The sequence below is a fragment of the Leptonychotes weddellii genome, chromosome 13 (genome assembly GCF_054177405.1).
Source record: "Leptonychotes weddellii isolate Sample4059 chromosome 13, ASM5417740v2, whole genome shotgun sequence".
Taxonomy (NCBI): domain Eukaryota; kingdom Metazoa; phylum Chordata; class Mammalia; order Carnivora; family Phocidae; genus Leptonychotes; species Leptonychotes weddellii.
The window spans coordinates 45701336-45724068 of record NC_138381.1 but is presented as its reverse complement, the minus strand read 5'-3'; the positions used below and the strand labels follow the sequence as shown (position 1 = coordinate 45724068).

The 22733-nt window shown below is 35.4% G+C and overlaps 1 protein-coding gene across 2 annotated transcripts in view; it reads right to left on the bottom strand.

Annotated features, from left to right (window-relative positions):
* The window catches only part of USP14 (ubiquitin specific peptidase 14), a 41735-nt gene that overhangs the window by 8041 nt on the left and 10961 nt on the right, over positions 1-22733 (bottom strand). Inside the window, exons 3-12 of one of the 2 annotated variants that reach the window (XM_006733037.3) lie at positions 20289-20393; positions 19133-19236; positions 12352-12410; positions 9152-9282; positions 7885-7965; positions 7423-7508; positions 5499-5613; positions 2749-2814; positions 2500-2592; positions 656-784 (exon numbers count right to left, since the gene is read on the bottom strand). In XM_006733037.3, coding sequence (XP_006733100.2) covers positions 656-784; positions 2500-2592; positions 2749-2814; positions 5499-5613; positions 7423-7508; positions 7885-7965; positions 9152-9282; positions 12352-12410; positions 19133-19236; positions 20289-20393 — 969 coding nt within the window. The remainder of the gene's footprint in view (positions 1-655; positions 785-2499; positions 2593-2748; positions 2815-5498; positions 5614-7422; positions 7509-7884; positions 7966-9151; positions 9283-12351; positions 12411-19132; positions 19237-20288; positions 20394-22733) is intronic. The other variant, XM_006733039.3, reaches the window with a different exon arrangement.

The window sequence follows — 22733 nt, the reverse complement described above, 5'->3', positions numbered from 1 at the left end:
AGGGAAATAAACTATAAAAGACTCTTAACCATACAGAACAAACGGAGAGTTGCTGGAGCAAGGCAGGTGGGGGATGGGCTAGATGACGATGGGCATTAAGGGGGGCACTTGTTGTGATGAGCACTGGGTGTTGTATGTAAGTGATGAATCACTGAATTCTACTCCTGAAACCAATACTGTACTCTATGTTAACTAACTTGAATTTAAATAAAAATTAAATAACAAATTAAAAAGATACAACTTATTTGTCACTATAGGCATAGATGAGCCAGGATTCTATCCCACTAATTCCATCTACAAATAGAAATAACTCCATGACTTACAAGGAAAACAATAAAATACACTGAAAATACTAGGCAACACTTTATGTGAAATGCTTTGAGGAGATAAATATAAAAGGAATATAGGCTACAGATTACAGGCAAAAAGAAAATATTAAGCTTACTCTACCATAAAGGGCCTATTTACCATAACTAGAGTTCTTTTTCTTATGCTACAATACACCTAAAACTTTGTATATGTGCTAAATAAAATAAAGGTTCATCCATTTTTACTGAGAGATTAACAAAGTAATTACTAAGAGAGTAACAGTAATTGTTGAACACTGATTAAAGATTAAACTATTAAGATGAGAAAATCAGCAATAAGAACCTACTGTCTTTGGCTGCTGATTCACTTTTTTATCTTCTAGATCCTTGAATTTTGTTCGAAAAGAGACCATTTTCTCCTGAAGTTCTGGGGTACACAGTTCATACACATCCAACATAAGAGGAAATTTAACATCCTATATACAAACCAAAAAGAAAGAGTATGTGTAAACACCCTTATAAAGGTACTTATTTAAAATATCATACTTTTACAGTAGTACTTTCATAATTCAAATGAAGTTGAAAATAAAATTCATAAAAATCACTTGGAAATCTATGCAGCTGAAAACATCATAGTGCTTATTTTCAATGTGGTCCCAACTTTTTTTTTTTTTTTAAATAGGCTCCAACCCTAAGATCAAGAATCACGGGGCACCTGGTTGGCTCAGTTGGTTAAGCACCTGTCTTCGGCTCAGGTCATGATCCCAGGGGTCCTGGGATCAAGTCCCACATCAGGCTCCCTGCTCAGTGGGGAGCCTGCTTCTCCCTCTCCCTCTGCCTCCTCCTCCGCCCTGCTCATGCTCTGTCTCTCACTCTCTCTGTAAAATACATAAATAAAATCTTAAAAAAAAAAAAAAGATAAAGAGTCGCATGCTCTACTGACTGAGCCAACCAGGCACCCCTGGTTCTAACTTTTTAAGATTAAAAAAATTTGTTTAGCTTTTTTTTCCAATTAAACCCAAGACTCTGACCACAGAAGAGTTACCAAATTTATATGACAAAAGAAGCATTTCAGAAACAGCACATCAGTTGCTGTGAAAATAATGGATACCTAAAACTGACAATGGAATCAATTTACAAATGGGGTCACTTAATGACTTTTTGTAATTTGAAATACACCTTTACAAAGAAATAATAGTGATACAGTTCAAAACTAATATTAATACATAAAGTTAACAACTGTAAATACTCCAACTACATTTAACCTTATCATATAACAGTAAGTATATTTGAAATTGTATTATGAATTTCAGCTCAAGAGGACAGAATTATATATATCTCTCCCAGGGATCACGGACTGTGGATATGTAGCAGAGCTACAGTTCTACAAAACAGCTACATCATAAGGCTGGCTCTTACTCAAGAGATTACAGCTACCATACTGGAGAGTGCAGCATGCCTCCTACCCCACACTCCCATCCTCTAAACCTGCTGAGTCAGTATCTGTGGAGTTGAGGATCTGGTCTAGAGCAGTATTTCTGGGGAGTGGAGGGCATCCATCAGAACTAATTGTGAATCTTATGAAAAATTTTTAGGACTTCAGGCCCTACTTAATCAAATGCTAGGGGTGGGCTGGTAGTGAAAGTCAGGCATGTGTATGATTTAAAATAAAAAGGACAGGGGTGGGGCGCCTGGGTGGCTCAGTCGTTAAGCGTCTGCCTTCGGCTCAGGTCAGATCCCAGGGTCCTGGGATCGAGCCCCGCATCGGGCTCCCTGCTCGGCGGGAGGCCTGCTTCTCCCTCTCCCTCTCCCCCCGCTTGTGTTCCCTCTCTCGCTGTATCTCTCTCTGTCAAAGAAATAAAATCTTTAAAAAAAAAAAAAAAAGGACAGGGGCGCCTGGTGGCTCAGTCAGTTACGCGTCTACCTTCAGCTCAGGTCATGATCCCAGAGTCCTAGGATCAATTCCCACATGGGGCTCTTAATCAGCAGGGAGCATGCTTCTCCCTCTGCTTCCTGCTCTCCCTGCTTGTGCATGCTGTCCCTCTCTCTGACAAACAAACAAACAAAGAACCACTTGTCTAATGTTAATAACTTCCCTACTTATAATATTTCAAAGAAAGTTTATCCCTAAAGGAAGAAAGAAATCTATTGTGAATTATAATATTTTATTATACTGAAGTTCATTACTAACCTTAAGAACTTTAGCATTCACAGATTCCTTCTCTTTATAAAAAAATCGAACCATCTGAATTGTCAAGTAAGCAGGTAGTCGGCTGATCTTAGACTGAGGGGAAAAAAAATGCAAGAAATCCTATCACATGCAAATACCACAGAAGTTTTTAATGCTTGGTTTGGGAAAAAAACAAAGACTGGGTAAAATTAACTAACTGGAAACCTTTCATCAAAATGGATTCAAATTCAAAAGGAATGAAAAACTTACAGATTTGATATATAAAGCATTTCTTTGCAATGTTGGAGACTGTTTAGTGATTTCTTCCTGAAGTCGCTAAAAAAAGAACGTAACAGAAGATCAAACATTTTTAGTTTTAAAGAATTTTTTCTGCAATACAGAATCACACTTTTTTTTAAAGTAAGCTCTACAGCCAAAGTGGGGCTTGAACTGATGACCTCGAGGATCAAGAGTTGCATGCCAGCCAGGTGCCCCTAGAATCACACTTTTAGTTCTTTTAAAAATTGGTACTCCTCAGTAGACAATATACATCAATGGATTCATGCCACTGAAAAATAATTTCAATGAAGACAATGTAGGAAGGCTTTTAGATATGATTCAGTTCTTAAAAGGTTATCAATTTATACTGGTGTGAACTCCTCAGAATATAAGTAATGTTTGAAGTTTTAAATTGTGACCCAAATGTTGCTCAGATTCTGAGTTTACACTGTATTTTATATAACATAAAAAAGCCGGGCGCCTGGGTGGCTCAGTTGGTTAAGCGACTGCTTTCGGCTCAGGTCATGATCCTGGAGTTCCTGGATCGAGTCCCGCATCGGGCTCCCTGCTCGGCGGGGAGCCTGCTTTTCCCTCTGACCCTCCCCCCTCTCATGTGCTCTCTCTCTCTCATTCTCTCTGTCTCAAATAAATAAATAAAATCTTTAAATAAAAAAAAAAAAAAAGCCTTTAGGGCTTCTGCTTACATACAGATTATTAGAATACTCATATAGGAGGACAATTACGAGAATGTAGGAAACCCCTGTTCTTCATCCTTTATGTATAAAAGGCTTCTAGAACCAATTATTCTCAAATTTGAGAAAAGTCATCACAAAGAAAACCTGTAAATCTAACAAATGTGGAAAAGCCTTTAGCCACTATACATATCTTAACCATCATATCTGCCTTTCCATTTTTTACAGCCTATGTGACACTGAACAAGACAGTTATCCCCTCTGGGCATCATATGGAAATGATGATAATATCTATATATCATAGTGCTGTTGTTAGAACTACGTTAGTACCTGTAAAAAAACATGGACAACCATTTGGCATATATTCTACATTTAATGAACATAAGCTACTATTTCTAATATTAAAAAAAGCACTACTAATGTGCTCTGCTTTGTAAGAACATTAATACACAAGAAATTACAGTAAAAAATTTACTGTTAATGTTCACTATAAGCATGTTACTTGTGTAAAAATTTTTTTTTTAGTTTTCAGAAATTACTAATCTCATTACAAAAGGAATCACCGTGTAGCTTTTTAACATTTAATCAAGTTTGTTCAACAGCAAAAAGGTAAAGAAATATGGAGCCAAATTACTCTAGAATAATCAGAACAAATGATGATAAAGCATCTAAACAATGGGCAAGACAATACATCTCATAAATACATGCTTCTCAAGAACATGTATCTGGTGTGATGTTATTCATCAGGTAAGCTATACATATTATCACCAATCCACTATCACCTAGAAGCTCCAAGTACATTTAGCTTTTCTGGAATTTTATAAAATTATGAAGAAAAAATATCATCCTGAAGAGTCCCTGCCAAAACATTCCATTCAATACTCTCCAATTACATTTATGCTTCATGTTCTGATGTCCTGAAACTTGCACGTCATAATTTGTTATAGGACTCTTAGTGGTTAGCCATTATTTTTAAGCTTTTAAAATGAACTTCTCTTAAAAGCCAGTATGCCTCACTACACTCCCCCCCCGCCCAGTATCACAGGACAGAGAATATTACTTTCTCCCTTTGCCTCTTATGTCTGTATTTACCAACCACTCCCCTAACTGATCTTACCCCAAACTGTAGATGGGAACTCCCTGATGACAAATTATCTTGTTTATCAATGCACTCCCTGCCCCAATTCATTGCCTATCCTTCAAAACATGTACGTATTTCCCAAACCATATCAAAATACTAAATTAGCAAGCAAAACTGTTGTATTTTATCAATCTGCTCATGAGAGTGCATTCTGTAGTATGAAAATGGGGAAAGAGTACTAACTGGCGAATGAGAGAATCAAGTTCTAGACCCAGCTCTGCGACAAAGCAATGAAGTCACTTACATTCCAGGACCTCAGGTGCAATAGTGTGCAAAGGCAGAGGGCCTACGTGGCCTGATTTACACAGTACAATCCCAGTTTATACCTCATTATTACTAATAAATTCTCACTATAATACCCTCAGAGGCCTCCTGCAAGCCTCTGGTCACAACACTTCTGTCAACCTATCAATACACAACCTTGTGTCATGTATGTTTCTATTTAATGACAACTCATTGTCTTCACAGCCAACTATACTATAACCCATCCCTATATGAAGCTTATCTATCAAACATGATTTTCTCCTTAAGGCTTATCTAATAAACATTCACACACAGCCTTCTCAGGCTTAGAACACTAGATAGCACTTCAGCACTATGCCTGAAGGCCATTTTAAACAGCAAATCAACAAAAAGCACAAAATTGCAGAAAGTTGTGGTACTAAAATAACAGTAAAAGGACACTTGTTAACAGTATGAGCTGAAACAAGAAGGCAGAGCATCACTTTTTTGGACCTCCGGTGAGACTGTGTCTAGCAACTCAAAATTTTTGCCACTCGGAACATGTCTACAAATGACCATGAAAGCACCAAGTACTGTTGTTACAGTTACAAATAAATTTTAGCAAGTAGATGCACCTGCAAATACAGAATCTATTTATAATGAGGATCAACTGTAATTGATCTTACCAATTTAAGTCCTGTAAAAAGATACTTGACTTCTTGATTGATAAAACAGCTAAGTTGAAGCTGATTTTCCTTTCCTTTAGTGACCTCTTCTTCTTCAGATTCTGTACATTTCATGCTTTGAGAAATAAGATAAGGAATATACCAACAGGTAATCAATCTGCTATAATATAATAAATTATATGTTGAATAAAATAAATTATCCTAATGGTATTAAGATTAATAGCATCAATATTTGCAAATGATATCTGATAAAGGGTTAGTATCCAAAATATATAAAGAACTTATATGACACCAAAATAATAATAATTAAAAAATGGGCAGAAGACATAAAGAGAACAGACATTTCTCCAAAGACATATAGATGACCAACACTTGAACAGATGCTCAACGTCACTCATCATCAAGGAAATGCAAATCAAAGCCACAGTGTCGGGCGCCTGGGTGGCTCAGTTGGTTGAGCGACTGCCTTCGGCTCAGGTCATGATCCTGGAGTCCCAGGATCGAGTCCCGCATCGGGCTCCCTGCTCGGCAGGGAGTCTGCTTCTCCCTCTGACCCTCCTCTCTCTCATGCTCTCTGTCTCTCATTCTCTCTCTCTCAAATAAATAAAATCTTTAGAAAAAAAAAAAAAAAACCCACAATGTCACCTCACACCTGTCAGAATGACTAAAATCAAAAACACAAAAAACAAGCGTTAGGGCCCCTGGGTGGCTTAGTTGGTTAAACATCTGACTCTTGATTTCAGCTCAGGTCATGATCTTGGAGTTGTGAAATTGAGCCCCATGTCAGGCTCCGCCACTGGACATGGAGCCTACTTAAGATTCTCCTTCTCCCTCTCCCCCACCCCAACCTCTCTCTCCCTCTTTAAAAAAAAAAAAAAAATCAAGTGTTGGTGAGGTTATAGGAGAAAAAGGAACCCTCATGCACTGTGGGTGGGAATGCAAACTGGTGCAGCCACTCTGGAAAACAGTATGGAGTTTCCTCAAAAAATTAAAAATAGAACCCCCTCGAAAAATTAAAAATAGAACTACCATATGATCCAGTAATTCCACTACTAGGTATTTACCCAAAGAATACAAAAACACTAACATGAAAAGACATATGCACCCCTATGTTTATTACAGCATTTACAATAGCCAAATTATGGAAGCAACCCAAGTGTCCATCGATAGATGAATGGATAAAGATCACATGGGGGGTATATACAATGGAATATTATTCAGCCATAAAAAAGAATGAAATCTTGCTATTTACAACAACATGGATGGATCCAAGGTATATAATGCTAAGTGAAATAAGTCAGAGAAAGACAAATACCATATGATTCCATTCTCAACAAGAATGAAGGAGGTGGGTGGGGGATGAGTGAAATAGGTGATGCGGATTAAGAGTACACTGACTGTGATGAGCACTGAGTAATGTATGGAACTGTTGAATCATTATATTGTGTATCTGAAATTAATATAACACTGTATATTAACTATACTGGAATTAATAAAATTAATAGCATCGTTCATTGGTATTTTAAATATTTTGGTTTCCCACATTTGTTTCAACATACTTTAAAGTGCTTCATGCACTTACCAACAATATGAGTAATGAATAATAAAAGGATAAACTCTAAACAAATATAAGTTGGTATTTACACAGTCTTAAAATGGTTGTAACACAAAGAGTTATCTGCTAAAGATATTCTTAGGAAAAAATAATACCCTTAAAGTGTACATTTACCTGAACTTTAGGATTACTCTGATGGGGTATTTTTACAAATTCCTAAGTTTCATTTTATCTTTTAGGCATAAATGCCTCTGAAGATTTTTTCTACATACCCCACCCACCACTCCAATCAGTCAACAATGCTACTGATACCAATTCACTTCTAGTAAGTTATGAGTAGTCTCTACAAATCTTGGCTCATAAGGATACGTAGTTTCAAACTCAACTCCGAAGAACTGATCAATTAAACTTTTCTTTTTAGAAGGTGTCACTGCTGATGCAGATGAAGAATCTGTCTGCAAAAATTAAAATGAAATAAAAATTCCAATTTTACTTCATATAGGTACTAATGTGTATTTTTCCTCACACAATCTAGTTTAGTAAATACATATTTAAGCTTTTTAAAATGTAATCCCTTTCTGTAAAATCCTTCTATTGTTCAAAAAACATTACCAAAAGACTACAGATGCTCAATAATATCAATTAAGTTTAATACATAATACAATGAATTCAAATGTCAGATGCAAGCTTTCAAATTCCAACTACAGATTGAACATCTGAAGTATTCAAGTACATGTCTATTAGGATGAATTTATTTCAAGCTTTTGGGGCCGCGGGGTATACTTATCAAGGTATAATAAAAATCTATAATCACAAACATGTGTCAATTACCTCTTTAACAGAATCATCCTCTATGGCTTCCAATTTCTGTTGCAATACGCGCATCATTTGTATCCAACATTCATTAGCATCCTGTAATTTAAAAATGACAAAGTAAATAATCCTGGCTGTTGATACTGTTTTATCTACAAAATCATTCCAAAAGAATTGCTGCTTCCTTAGGGCAGGGGAAGAAAGCTGGGTTTTTTTTAAATTTAAAAATATTAAGTCAAATTAGATATTATAGGATCTTCAAAACAATGAGGATTCCAGAATACTCATTCATTCAAGAGATGTTTACTGAGCTCCTCCTTATGCTAACCACTGTTTATTTTATTATGTTATGTTAATCACCATACATTACATCATTAGTTTTTGATGTAGTGTTCCATGATTCATTGTTTGTGTATAACACCCAGTGCTCCATGCAGTATGTGCCCTCTTTAATACCCATCACCAGGCTAACCCATCCCCCCACTCCCCTCCCCTCTAGAACCCTCAGTTTGTTTCTCAGGGTCCACAGTCTCTCATGGTTCGTCTCCCCGTCCAATTCCCCCCCCCTTCATTCTTCCCTTCCTGCTATCCTCTTTTTTAGACACAGGAATAAACAGCAGTAACCAAAACAGAAGAAGTTCTCCATGGGGACATAAACAAAATATAACAAATTCATCTAAAGAGAAGAGTTATGAATAAAAAAAAGCAATATGGGAGCAGAAAGTGATGAGGGGAAAGAAGTGTGCTATTTCAATAGGATAGTCAAGAAAACTTCTGTGATGCCTTGACATTTGAGCTATGAGACCTGAACGAGGTGAGGAAGCAAGCCATGCACTTATCTGAGAGCCAAAGAAATAAGAGCAAAGACCCTGCGAAAGTGGATACTGGAGGGTTTAAAAAATAACCAGGAAGCCAGTGTGTTTGAGAGCCAAAGAAGTAAGCAAGGGGGAGAGTGGCACATGAGGAGCTCAGATAGGGAGCCAGGAGCTAGATTACTCAGGACGGGGATAGAAAATCACTAGGAGGTAACGAACAAGGGACCAACATAATCCTATTTACATTTTATAAAGGACTCGGGAGGCTGTGTGGAGAAACACTGCAGAAGGACAAAAACAGAAGCACGGTAATAGTTAACAGACCACTCTGGGCCAGAAACAATGATGTTGTCAACTAGAAAGGACTGATAATTGGGAGTATGTTTGGAAATACAAATAAACATGGTAAGTGTACAGCACCTAAGTTTTACATTTACAAAATGAAAACCATAGAACCTTGCCCTGTTTACCTGTTGAAGATATTGTCCTTGTTCACCTTTCTCTGCAAACTGTGGAAAAGCCATGTGCAAAAACTGCAGTAGAATAATAGGTGGAATACTAGAAGAAGTTTTATCCATGGAATCAAACAAATCTCTAAGGGCTTAAAAACAAAGCAAACACTGCTTTAATAAAAGAGTGACATATTTAATACATGTTACTGTAAATTAATTCTAGATTAATACAAACAAAAACTGCTGAGGAATATTTTTAAGCATATCTACTCCTTTCGTAGCTGTCAAATTCCCAGTAAGAAAAAGATTTGTTTTTAAATCTTGAAGAACTGACCAGACTTTATAATGTAATCACTACCTATGAACAACTTCTGAGTCCTGCCCCTCAGTCTTTCTCTCCTTGCCAGCCTTTGTCTCCCAAAGCAGGGCATATTCATTCACCAGAGAGAACACATAACCTGTCTAGGGATCAAACAGGCTAATGTTACTGCTCTGGTACTATGCCATTATCAGGCCATCAGGTCACCACTCTCAATCCACCTCCCTTTAAGCCTGTACTTGGTTCCCATCTACTCAACTCCTAAATTTTAAAATCTGTTAAACATACTTCCTGACTCTAGTGATAGCTAAAAACCTTCTTCAAAATCTTTCCTCCACTATCCTCTCTCATCTTCATAAATCTCATGGTCATAGACTCAGCCCTGCTCTGGGAGTTCAGAATACTTTTCCTCTGCTGACTTCCTAGCTATCACACCTTGCCCTTACTTCATGTACGGCAAAATTCTAGTCTAGCCTATCTTAACTTATTTTGTTAACTAATATGTGAAATGTTATCTACCATTATTATTCAAACCGAAGTCCAGCAAATATTATATCTCAGCACAAAGCCAGTGTTTAATAAAATGTTCCCAAATAAGACAACTAAACATGGTGTTTAAAAATATTTTGGGGGGGGCGCCTGTGTGGCTCAGTCATTAAGTGTCTGCCTTCGGCTCAGGTCATGATCCCAGCGTCCTGGGATCGAGCCCCGCATCAGGCTCCCTGCTCAATGGAGAGCCTGCTTCTCCTTCTCCCTCTGCAGCTCCCGCTGCTTGTGTGCATGTGTGCTCTCTGACAAATAAAAAAATCTTTAAAAAAAAAATTGGCGGGGAGGGACAGCTAAAAATCACGTTATCACTACCAATCTAATGTTTCTTAAAATAAAAAAGGCTAAATTGTAATTAACACTTTAAGGTACACATTACTCAAAATAAATGATTTAAGATTTAACATATCCCATAAACAGAGCATCTCAAAGTATTTCTTTAGTTTGAAATAAAGTCAAAAATGCACTCACTGTATATTAAAAGAGACTAGTAGGACATGACAACATGCAATCAATATGTGATCCTAAACTGGCTCCCAAAGCAAAAAAGAAAAACAACTTTATAATGGGCAATATTGGGTCAACTGCCAAAATTTAAGTAGTTTGTATTTTAGAGTACTTTATCCATGTTAAACTCCTAGATTTTGAAAAATGGTAATTTTCTTGTGGTTATGAATGTACTTATACTTGGGAAATACATACTGAAGTATTTAGGAATAAGACAGGATGTCTGTACCTTACTCTCAAATGGTTCAGAAAAAAAAGAACATGGTTATAGAGAATGATGAGCCAGATGTGACAAAAAGTTAATAATTGGTGGATTCTTGGAACTGTTCTTATAATTTAGCACAAACTAAAATTTAAAAATGAAGAACAGTATCTTTTATCCCTTCACTACAAGACTCATAGGATACTGAAGAATTGCTGAAATTCTGAGTTACTCTCAGATACACAAGCAATCAAGTAAACTAGATATAAGTGATCATATTTTTCTCATTAAAAACTTCATTTCAACAAATAAATCTACTTTCAGGAAACAAAGGTCAAAGGAAAATCTCTAACTCCAAATGACACAGAGAAACCTACTGTTTATATAGTATTACAAATTAACAGCTGACCACAATGAGATACCACTTCACACCCCTAGGCTGGCTCTAATCAAAGACAGACAATACCGAGTATTATCAAGAGAAATTGGAACCCTCATTCATGGGAGAAATATAAAATGATGCCAACTGCTTTGGAAAATAGTCTGGCAGTTCCTCAAAAGGTTAAATACAGTTACCATATGACCCAGCAATTCCACTCCTAGATATATACCCAAGAGAAATAAAAACATTATGTCCACAGAAATGCTTGCACAAGTTTTCAGCAATACTTGTAATGGTCAGAAAGCGGAAACCACCCAAATGTCTATCAGGGATGAAAGGACAAATGGAATGTGATATATCCACAACAGAATCTCATTCAGCAATAAAAAGGAATAAAGTACTAATACATACTACAATGTGAATGAACCTTGAAAACATTCTAAGTGAAAGAAGCCAGTCAAAAAAGACCACATACTGTATAATTCCATTTATGTCAAAAGTCTAGAACAGGCAAATATATGGAGACTGACAGTAGATTAGTGGTTGCATAGGGCTGGGAGTGGTGAGGAGAAAACAGGATGAGTGCTAAATGTTAGTTTCTTTTTCAAGTTGATGAAAACTTTCTAAAATTGACTGTGGTGATGGCTGCATAGCTCTGCATATACTAAAAGACAATGAATTGTACACTTTAAGTGGGTAAATTATATGGGCTGTGAATTGTATCTCAATAAAACTGTTACCACCCCCTGCCCCAAAAAAGGCATGGCTATAAAAATACCCTATCGACCTAACCCTTAAGAGTATTCATTTGTAAAACTAGCTCAAAACAAATGGGGACAGAATACATGGTCGCATGTAATGAAGAAGTAAGTTATTTCTAGCCTTTAAGAATTTCAGTTTCTCCTAATACCTCATTCATGATTTCCTTACACTAACACTAAGACTCTCTCTTATAATGATTGCATCAACTACAATAAAACCTATCTCTGGATGTCCCCAGAGATGTATTTTACTAACAGAACCTAAAGCCAAAATTAACTTTAATCCAAAAATATCCAGACTGTTTTTCAGAAAAGACAGACATCATTGGTTTATAATTTAACTAAGTCCTTAAGTTGCTTAAGTATAAATACTCCAATTTTAATGAAATGATGTTTTACAAAACACATTTTGTAAACAGAAAGCTACCAGTGAGTGAAAAATAACATTTATTGAATACTACACTGTCCTGTCAAAAAAAGGAGTATATTTAAGATACTGACCTGCAGTAATATACTGTGCTGAAGCCATTTCCCCTGAAGCTCTCAAGGCACCTGCATACCTGGGAACATTAAGGCAGAATTAAATAGGACTTAATTCATTCTGAAACTCAAAAGGGAAGAAACTAATTAAAAGAGCTTATGATGACACCCTCAACTGCAACTTTATCAGAGTTGTTCCCATCTTTCTATTTTCTTCTCTTCTGGTCTTATTCCCTTAAGCATGACATGGGTAAAAAAGGAACACTAAGAAAAAAAGGGAATTTAGATGAATGAAGCCTGTTTTAAATTTTCTCCTAACTTATTTAAAAAAAAAAAAAATTTCCTGAAAACAATGTGAAACAAAAAAGTACACTCTTAATGTCCATTATTACAAATAAAATACACTTTCAGAAATAAAAAAAAGCTTTAGGTCAAAAACATTAAATCAAAGTCAATACACCTACATTCAGCATTAACTTGCTATGTAACATTAAATAAGGCAGTTAATTTTCAAGTCCATCTGCTACCTATATACTGCAGTGTTTCTATTAAATGATTTCTAAATTCACTTTCAATTTATAATTCTCATTTAATTTACAACAGCACAAAGGACTGGCCATCCAAAGGAAATAAACGATAGTATTCACTCATACAGTGTCTTATGACATAGGATCAGAAATTATCATTCAGGTAATATCAAACATTGAGAGGTAGAGGAATGATTGCCTATTCACTATGATTAAAACACCCACTGGAGGGACTAAAACGAAAGAGACTGAAATCAACCAAGACTGGCAAGAACGTGAAGCAACCAGACTATCCATACCATCAATAACATGGGTAAACTTCAAAGACCATGCTGAGTGAACTAAGCCAAACCAAAAATAAATTACATTCTGTACATTTAACTTCCAGAATGCACAAAACTATTAAGAGATCAGTAGCTGCTTGCAGAGTTGGGTGGTGGAGGGGACGAGGACTGGGAAAAGGTACAAGTACAAAAACATCCTGGGGTGAGGGAAATGTTCTACAGTTTGTAAAATGGGTAACAGAGAATTTGCATTTATCAAAACTGATCACACCAAACACAAGATATTTGATATTTACTATATGTAAATATTTCGATTTCAAAAACAAAAAAACCTCTGCGCTAAGTAAGTAGAATGAAAGAGGTCACAGAAAATATGTTAAATTATATCCAATTAAGAAGTTCTGTTTTTCTTTTTCATTTATTTAGATCTTTTGGAAATTGCTATGACTCAAGTTTTTTTTTAATTTTTCAATATACAATTCATAATAATGTCTAAATTACACATGTTCATTTTAAAAAGTGAAAATCATAATAGTTTCCCACTCAGTTTACAACTACCTAAAAGGCATTTCTGAAGTTGAAATAAAGCACTAATAAAGCAAGTGTACCCCAAAAGATCAGTGAAGTATGTAACGACACACTGCTGCTGTTACTGATTCTCCTTCTAGTTACAGGGTGACATTGCTAAGTAACTATTCCTGCATTTATGGCAAAGGCTACACTAATGAATTATCTTTTTTTAATAACTGAGAATGGAAAATCATGAGTGATTTAATACCATCCCCCCCCACAAAAACTCTCGTTACAACATTTAATTCCTAAGTAAGATAAAACCATCCAATAAACCAAGTAACGTTAACAACTGAACTTTACAAAGAAAAACTGTTAGAAAGGAGGAATTGACAAGAGTACTGAGAAATATAACAGAAATACTGAGAGGATTTACAGACCCCCCCCAAAAAAGAGTACTTTTTCTAGTCTTTATCAAGTCAATAATATGTAAAAATTAAGTAATGATATAGAAAATCTGAATATAATTCATCAACTGAATGCATCTATTAATACGTTATCACCTACAAAAAGAGTATGCCTTGACTTTTCTATCATCTGTGAAATACATCAATCATACATCAGCTCAACACAAACATTCATCAACAGAAAAATGGGTAATTATTTGGTAGTACAGTGTACAGTGGAACACTATATAGCATGAACATGAATGAACTACAACTACACACAAAAATAATGAGCTAGACCCAAATGAACACAATCTAGGTTTCTGCTCATAAAGAGTTCCAAATAGGCAAAATTAATCTATGAGCTTAAAAGTCACACTAGTATTAACAATTTTGAACAGAAAGGTGGAGTAGCGATCAGGAAGGGAGAGTCGTGAGGGGATTTTTAGAAGCTGATACGGTTCTGTTTGTGTTGGTTACACAGATGTGTTCACTCTGGGATAATTCGTTCATACACTTTTCTGTATGTTAATGCCTGTATGTCAATAATTAAAAACAAATTTGGGGTCAAAGGAAGAGATTTTATAGTGTTTAAAAAAAAAAAAAAACCTGAACAGCCTTATCTAATGAATAGGGAATAGAGGCAAAAACTCAAAACTACTTAAGTACTTTCATTAATACACAAGAACAAATAAATGACCTAAGCATACAACTTAAGAAAATAAAACTTAAGAAAATAAAGCAGCCTAAGGAAAACAAACAAATCAATACAAAAGTAGGATGAATCAGACAATGAAAAGAAGTGACTAAATAAATCTAATAGCTGATTTCTGTGAAAAATAAAATATACAAACCTCTGGCAAGATAATCAAGGGGAAATTTATATATATAAATTTATATATATATAGCAAATAAGAAATGAAAATGGGGGAAAATACAGGTCCAAAATAGAGAACTCTTATGCTAAAATATCTTAAAGACATAAGGACAAATTCATAGGAAGAGAAATTTTAAAAACTAACTCTAAAAGACACAGAAAATGTACCTTTAAAATGCAAAAAAAAAACGCTGGGTCCAACCAATTTTATAGTGAAGTTCTATCAAGAACAGATCATTCCTATACAAATTTGAAAATGCAAGTACAATAGCAACCTAGTAATTGCTAATGAAAAACTATGTGGTACTTACCAAGAGGTGCATTGCCAATCTCCAGTAAGATAAAAATATGGCCATGAGATGCTGTCTTTTGTAAGTAATTCATAGAATTTAAGGGTAATTTTTATTATATACACTTTAAGTTCTAAATTCAGAACTCCTACATTATCATGAGGTTCCACTATTGGGCAGCATCAAGCAAACCAGATTTTACCTGCAGCTCTGGTTCTTGGCCCTCATTACCTCTTCAGCTAACCCAATCTACTTTCCTTCTAGCCTTTATAAAATACATCCTACTCTCCAGAACCTGCCAAATAAAAATCCTTAAGTATTTAAGGATGAGCTTCAGCATCACCAGCTGTAAAACACCTTCCATGGAAATTTTCTTCTTTCATTCCTATTTTATCAGTTAATGCCATTTTTCCAAAGACATACAACCCATCCATGTCCTCTTGTATTAAGTTAGTTTAGTACAAGGGTTTCCAACCTCTTATAAAAACTTAGCATTCAAAAAATACTTCATCTGGTTTCAAGAAAACTCAATCAACAGGATGAAATCTCCCCTGCTTATACAAAACTCAGAGAAATAACTCCAAAACATGAAAGAGTTCTCTTTGGAATAGAAGCTAGAAGGTATCCCAGATGAAAAAAGTACAGAGGAAGTCTTGGAAGAAAGACAAGTCTGTGCCAGTAGCTACCTTCTAGGGCAGGGAGCTGCCCAGCAAGCTGCTCATTAGATCATTTGCAATTGGGACATAAGGAAGAGAAAGTGGTTATCTAAGTACACAATCTTCAAACAAATGAGAGATCAATCCTCACATCTAAAGAGAACCGAGTTAAAACTGAAAGGACCAAATTGGGGGGGGGGAAGTGTTTAAATAAGAGTAGTCAGAGCCTCGGAGAAATAAAAGCAGGAATCATCCAAAATTAAGAACAGGAGATTAGAGAAAGGAAGGCTGTGATAAATAAGCAGCTGTGAAACAAAGCTAATGCACAAATCAGTGAAATGTAAAACAGAACTGAGGCACTCACCTGGAACACAGCACATAAAAATTTTTAAAAAGTGCAAAGAAAAAAAAGAAACATGAAAAATAGATCCAGAAATTCTATTATTCAGAATATTACGGAAGTTATATAAAATAGAGAAGCATTTTCTCAAGAAATAAGTCAAGAATGTCCACAGTTTAGGACAAGAGTCCTTAGAATCAAAGTGCTCCTTCAGGACACCTGGGTGGCTCAGTCCGTTAAGCGTCTGCCTTCGGCTCAGGTTATGATCCCAGGGTCCTGGGACAGAGCCCCACATTGGGCTCCCTGCTCAGTGGGGAGTCTGCTTCTCCTTCTGCCCCTCTCCCCAACTCATGCGCTCTCTCTCTCTCAAAAAATAAAATCTTAAAAAAAAAAGAAAAGAAAAAAAGTGCTCACTCAGCACTAAATAAGATAAATGAAAGAAAACCCCACACTTACCCTGTTGGAAAACTGAAAAACAAAAATAAAGAAAAAAATCCTAAAAGTTATTAACAGAAAAGAGTAAGAAATGAAACTGATATTAGATCTCTCATCAGTAACTATGGGCACACGAAAATAGTGGAGAAATAACTATAAACCTCTGAGGAAGTCACTTTGACTTTAACATTTCCCATCAAAGCAGTTCTGAAACAGTACCAAACTTGACAGCCTTTCTCAATTCAATTAAGACCAAGTGCCTGGAAGACAGGTCCTGTGTCTTGTACACTAATTACATCAGCTACAATCTAGGCAACTGACAAGTATTCATTTCAGAGAAATTTAGAAAACTTTCAGTTACTCTCAGGTTTCTGCAAAATCCTTTCTCCTCTCTACTGCTCAGTTCTATCAAAGCATTTCCCAAGCCACTAAGGAAAAAAAAAAAAAAAAATCAACATTCATAAAGCTGGCTAAGAATCCAAATTGCAGTTTACAATTCTACCCTACGTTAAGAAGTGGCAATGTATATACCAAGACAGTTGTGATAAATTTAGTGAGACTTAAGTTATATATTTTAAGTTACATATTTATACTCACTGAGGAGAAGGGATTCTCATTTATAGACCATTTCATAGGCTATCAAAACATGGATATTTATTCTTTTTTCTTTTGTATAATGGTATAAAAGTTTTACTTCTTTGTAAAACCATTACTCACTAGCATTAGGACAAATCAATACAAATCAATGTATTTATTTCCAAACTAGAATTAAGAGTCCAGAAATAAATCTTATTACATACATCATATGGTCAAATGAATTTCAATGAATGTGCTAGGGCAATTCCACAGGGAAAAGAGTAGTCTTCAACAAATGGTACTCAAAAAACTGGATAGCTATGGGGCGCCTGGGTGGCTCAGTCGTTAAGCGTCTGCCTTCGGCTCAGGTCATGATCCCAGGGTCCTGGGATCGAGCCCCGCATCAGGCTCCCTGCTCAGCGGGAAGCCTGCTTCTCCCTCTTCCACTCCCCCTGTTTGTATTCCCTCTCTCGCTGTGTCTCTCTCTGTCAAATAAATAAAAAAAAAAATCTTAAAAAAAAAAAAAAAAACTGGATAGCTATTTGCAAAAGAATAGGATGGGATATCAACTCCCCACTATACATAAAAATTAACTGAAAATGGATCAGAATAAAAATGGATCAGAGACCTAAATTTAAGAGCTAAAACTATATAGTTCTTAAAAAAATAGGAGTAAATATTTATGACCTAGGATTAGGTAATGGTGTTATACATAAAATACACACACACACACGAGAAAAATTAAACTAATCAAAAAATAAAAACTTTTTTTGTTACAAAACAACATCAAGTGAAGGCAACTCACAAAATGAAAGAAAATATTTATGAATTATCTATCTGAAAAAGGACTTGTATCCAGAATATATAAAGAACACTTATAACTGAATAATAAAAAAGAGGAACCATTTAAAACACAGGCAAAGGATTTAAACATTTTTCCAAAGAAGATATACAAGCCAGTAAGCACATGAAAGGATGCTCAACATCAGTAGTCATTATGTAAATGCAAATGACAACTACAATGAGAGACCATTTTACCCTTAGGATGACTATAATCAAAGACATACAATAACAATATTGTCATGGAGGTGGAGAAATTAGAACTCCCTTACAATGGTGGTGAGAACAGAAAATGGTGCCTAGCAGTTTGGCAGCTCCTCAAAATGCTGTTTAACATAGTTACTATATGGCCAAGCAAGCCACTCATAACCGAAAGAAATGAAACAACTGGTCTGCCCAAAAACTTGTCCTTGAATGTTCACAGTAACGTTACTCAAAGGAGCTACAAAATGGAAACAAATCAAATATTTATCAACAGATGAACAGATTAACAAAATGTAGTATGTCCATTAACACTGGAATATTATTCAGACATAAAAAGGAAAGAAGTACTGATACATACTACAACATGACTATACCCAGAAAATATTATGCTAAGTAAAAGAAACCAGTCACAAAAAGTCACCCACTGTATGATTCCATTTATATGAAATGTCCAGAATACGCAAATCTCTAAGACAGAAAGTAGATAAATGGTTGCTCGCTTCAGCAGCACATATACTAAAATTGGTTGCCTAGAGCTGGAGGTGGGAAGGGTAAAATGAGTGACTGCTTGTGAACATAAGGTTTCTTTCAGAGGGGAAGAAAAGAACCTAAAATTAGACTGTGGTGACGGTTGTACAACCTTTTGAATAAAGACCATTTAACTGAATACTTTAAATGGATGAACTGTACAATAAATGAGTATCTCAGTAAAGCTGCTAAAAAATTATATACACATTTATACACAAAACACTATTCATCCAAATGTGAGCCTCCCTTACCCACCAAAAGGACTCACAACATTTATCTCCTGTCTTACCTTTTAAGGGCATCTTTGAGTTCAGGCACAGAACGAATACACTGAACTGTAGCATTCATGTAACAAGTGTTGCCAAGGTTTGTCAATCCACATGGTAATTCCATCTGATAAGGACAAGGATTAACACATTTTTATAAAATGACATAGCATATAAAATCACTAAAGTTCACACTTTGAAGTATAATTTACCAACTCATACCAATTTATTCCAACTTTACCCAAAAGTAACAATGTTTTATACTCCTAACAGAAATGTTCACTTGCATTATGTTGAGAAACATTCTGTGTTTTAATTCCCTTCTCAAAAATAAGTGATCAATCAAATCAGTCTTGCCCCCCGCCTTTGAAGGGTTATCATTAGAATGGGGTACAAAGTATACATAGAAACACTTCAAAAAAAGAAAATAATACTATAAAAATGCTAGATGGTAAAAAAATAACATTTGACAAGTGTGTGCTGACCAGTTTTCTAAACCAATGTTGCAGTTAAAGATAAATTGTATGTATTTTCAGCAAAGTTTTAAGACTTTTAACATCCCAGCATTTAAACTATTTATCCTCTATAAGCCTCTTTTCCCATAAAATAATAGCACTGTTAGCACTGCCCAATACTTATTAAAGACACTGACTGATTTTACACTGACAAGGACTCCTCAAAAGCCAATTTCAAAAATAAAACCTTTTACCTCTAAAACATACATATTGGGGAGCCTCAGGTCAGGCTCCACACTGAGTGTGGAGTCTGCTGGAAATTCTCCCTCTCCCTCTGTCCCCTCCCAACTCACGCATGCGCTCTCTCTAAATAAATAAAATCTTTAAAATAAACAAAAACATACATCTTGATATTGCCGATTAAATCTTCAAAACACTTATTTAAGATTTATTTATTTTAGGGAGAGAGTGTGTGCACTTGAGCGGAGGGAAGGGGCAAAGGGAGAGGGAGAGAATCTCAAGCAGACTCCTCTCAGAGGTGGAGCCCATCACAGGGCTTGATCCCACGACCCTGAGATCATGACCTGAGCCGAAATCAAGAGTCAGACACTTAACCGACTAAGCTACCCAGGTGCCCCAAATCTTTAAAACATTTAGATGCTACTTTCTGAAAGACATCTTGGTACCTGTAGCAATCAAATATATGAAACGTGGTATATCTTACCGCAGATGCTAACTGTTCTTCTGTCATGTCTTCTACAAAGACAGTTTTAGCTGAGGGTTCCTCAGGAAGAGCATCTGCTGACCCCATCATTAGTAGAGTCATTCCCTGTTTTAAAAAAAATTTAATTTCATAAAAATGCTCAAAAGTTGATAATGTTTATGTCTAATGAAAGAAGCCAGACACAGAATAATAAAACATATTGTATGCTTATATTTGCCAGAAAAGGTAAATATACAGAGACACAAAGTAGACTGGGGATTGCTAGGGCTAAAGGTGGGAAGAGGGAGTGACTTTAAACAGACATCTATTATTTTCTGGGGTGATGGAAATGTTCTAAAATTAGATTGTGGTGAAGGTTACACAATCTTGTCAATATACTAAAAATCACTAACAGTTAAAAAAAAAAAAAAAAAAGTACTGAGGTGGCTGCTCCAGGCCAGAGGTCACCTGCTTATACACAAAGGGGCACAAGGAAACTTTTCAGAATGGTGGATCTTCTGTATCTTGATTGTGTGGTGGTGGTTACGTGACTGTATTAAACTAACGAAATCCAAACTGTACACAAAAAATAGGTGAATTTTAATCCATATAAATTATACTTCAATGAAGCTAGGGGAAAACTAAATACTGTCACAAAGACAGCTGAGAATGCTACAATATTGGAGGGGAGGGAATTCTCGAAATGATCATTAACATTTAGTGGAATCACTTCTCCCCATAACAAACAAAACGCAGTGTTCTTTCTGTGAATGTCTATTGTATAACTGTAACAATTATTTACAAAGGAATAGATTTTGAGAGCACCAAATCCTCCATTATTGGAAAACATCACATCAAACACATTAATTAGCTCAAAATATCCAATTTTATAATTCTACATTATTAACCTAAGGGAATATTCATATTCAACACATATGTAACATTCCATACAACAGAACAACAATGAAGAAGACACTGTCCCCTAAATCACATAATCCTGAAATGTTAACAATATCTTACTCTGGAAGACATAAACGGAACACAAAGAAAAGAGTAGGGAGGTTTAAAAAAAAGAGCCAGAAGTGGAGATTTAAGAAGAAAAAAGTAAGAGAAGATAAAAATTTCCAGATGAGGATTAAAATTAGAAAATAAGGTTGGGGCGCCCAGCTGGCTTAGTCAGTAGAGCATGGACTCTTGAGCTCAGGATTTTAAGTCTGAGCCCCATGTTGGGTGTAGAGATTACTTAAAAATAAAATCTGGAAAAAAAATTTTTTATAAGAAAATAAGGATAACAAACTCAGTCCTGAGAGCACCTATGCTGAAATCCAATAACCTTTATTCTGTCACCTGTTATTTTTACTTAAACTTTCTGTGAGATAATAGCACAGGAATACTAAACCATCACTGAAGAATCTTTTTCCAAAGACTACTCTCTCAGGAAAACCAAATATTTAAACAACGTACTAGCAAATAGTCTGTTAGAAATATGATAGAAAAGAAAGAATATCAGTAAATATCTAAGAGTAAACATAACAAAATATGTAATACTTTAATAAGAAAACTATAAAGCTTTACTTAGGAATACAAAAAACACCTAAATAATAAATTGAAAAGTTATGAACAGTTTCTAGACAGGAAAAATTACTGTAAAGATGTGATTCCAAATTAATAAATTTAATTCTTTTTTGAAACTTTACAAAATGATTCATTCATGTACCAAGTTTATACCCATAACAGCTAAGAAATTTCTAAAAAAGAATAAAGACTAAAACAATGCCATTTAAGGTAAGAAAATAGATTATACAATGAAGAATGTTGATAAAAACTGGATAATTTAGGAAAAAAATATCATCAGTTCTCCACCCCATGGTATGCCCTACCCAAAATGAATTACAAATTAAAGACTTAAAAAATAAAACAAAGGGCGCCTGGGTGACTCAATGGGTTAAGCGTCTGACTCTTGGTTTCAGCTCAGGTCATGATCTCATGGGTGGGGAGATCAAGCCCCACAACATGGGCTCCACACTCAGCCAGGAGTCTGCTTGAAGATTCTCTCCCTCTGCCCCTCCCCCAACTTGCACACATGTGCTCACGCTCTCTCTAAAATAAAGTCCTTTAAAATAAATAAGTAAAACATACAATTACCAAAACATGTAAGTGAATAAAAAAAAAAAAATCTTGCTTTGCCGGAATATTTTCTAAAATTGACATAAAAGATGAAAGGACTAATGTTATCACATATACCTTGAAAACGTCTGTAAAACATTACCAGTCAAAATTTAAAAGGAAAAAACGGAAAAAAGGTTACACTATGTAGAAGCACATAAAAAAAAAAACAGTAATGCGAACACAACAGAAAACTGGACAAAAGATATAAACAGTAAACAAAAAGGCTTAAAATAAAGCTACCATAAGAAGCTAGAAAAAGTATACATTAAAACCAAAGTAAAAGAAATAAAGCAAAGA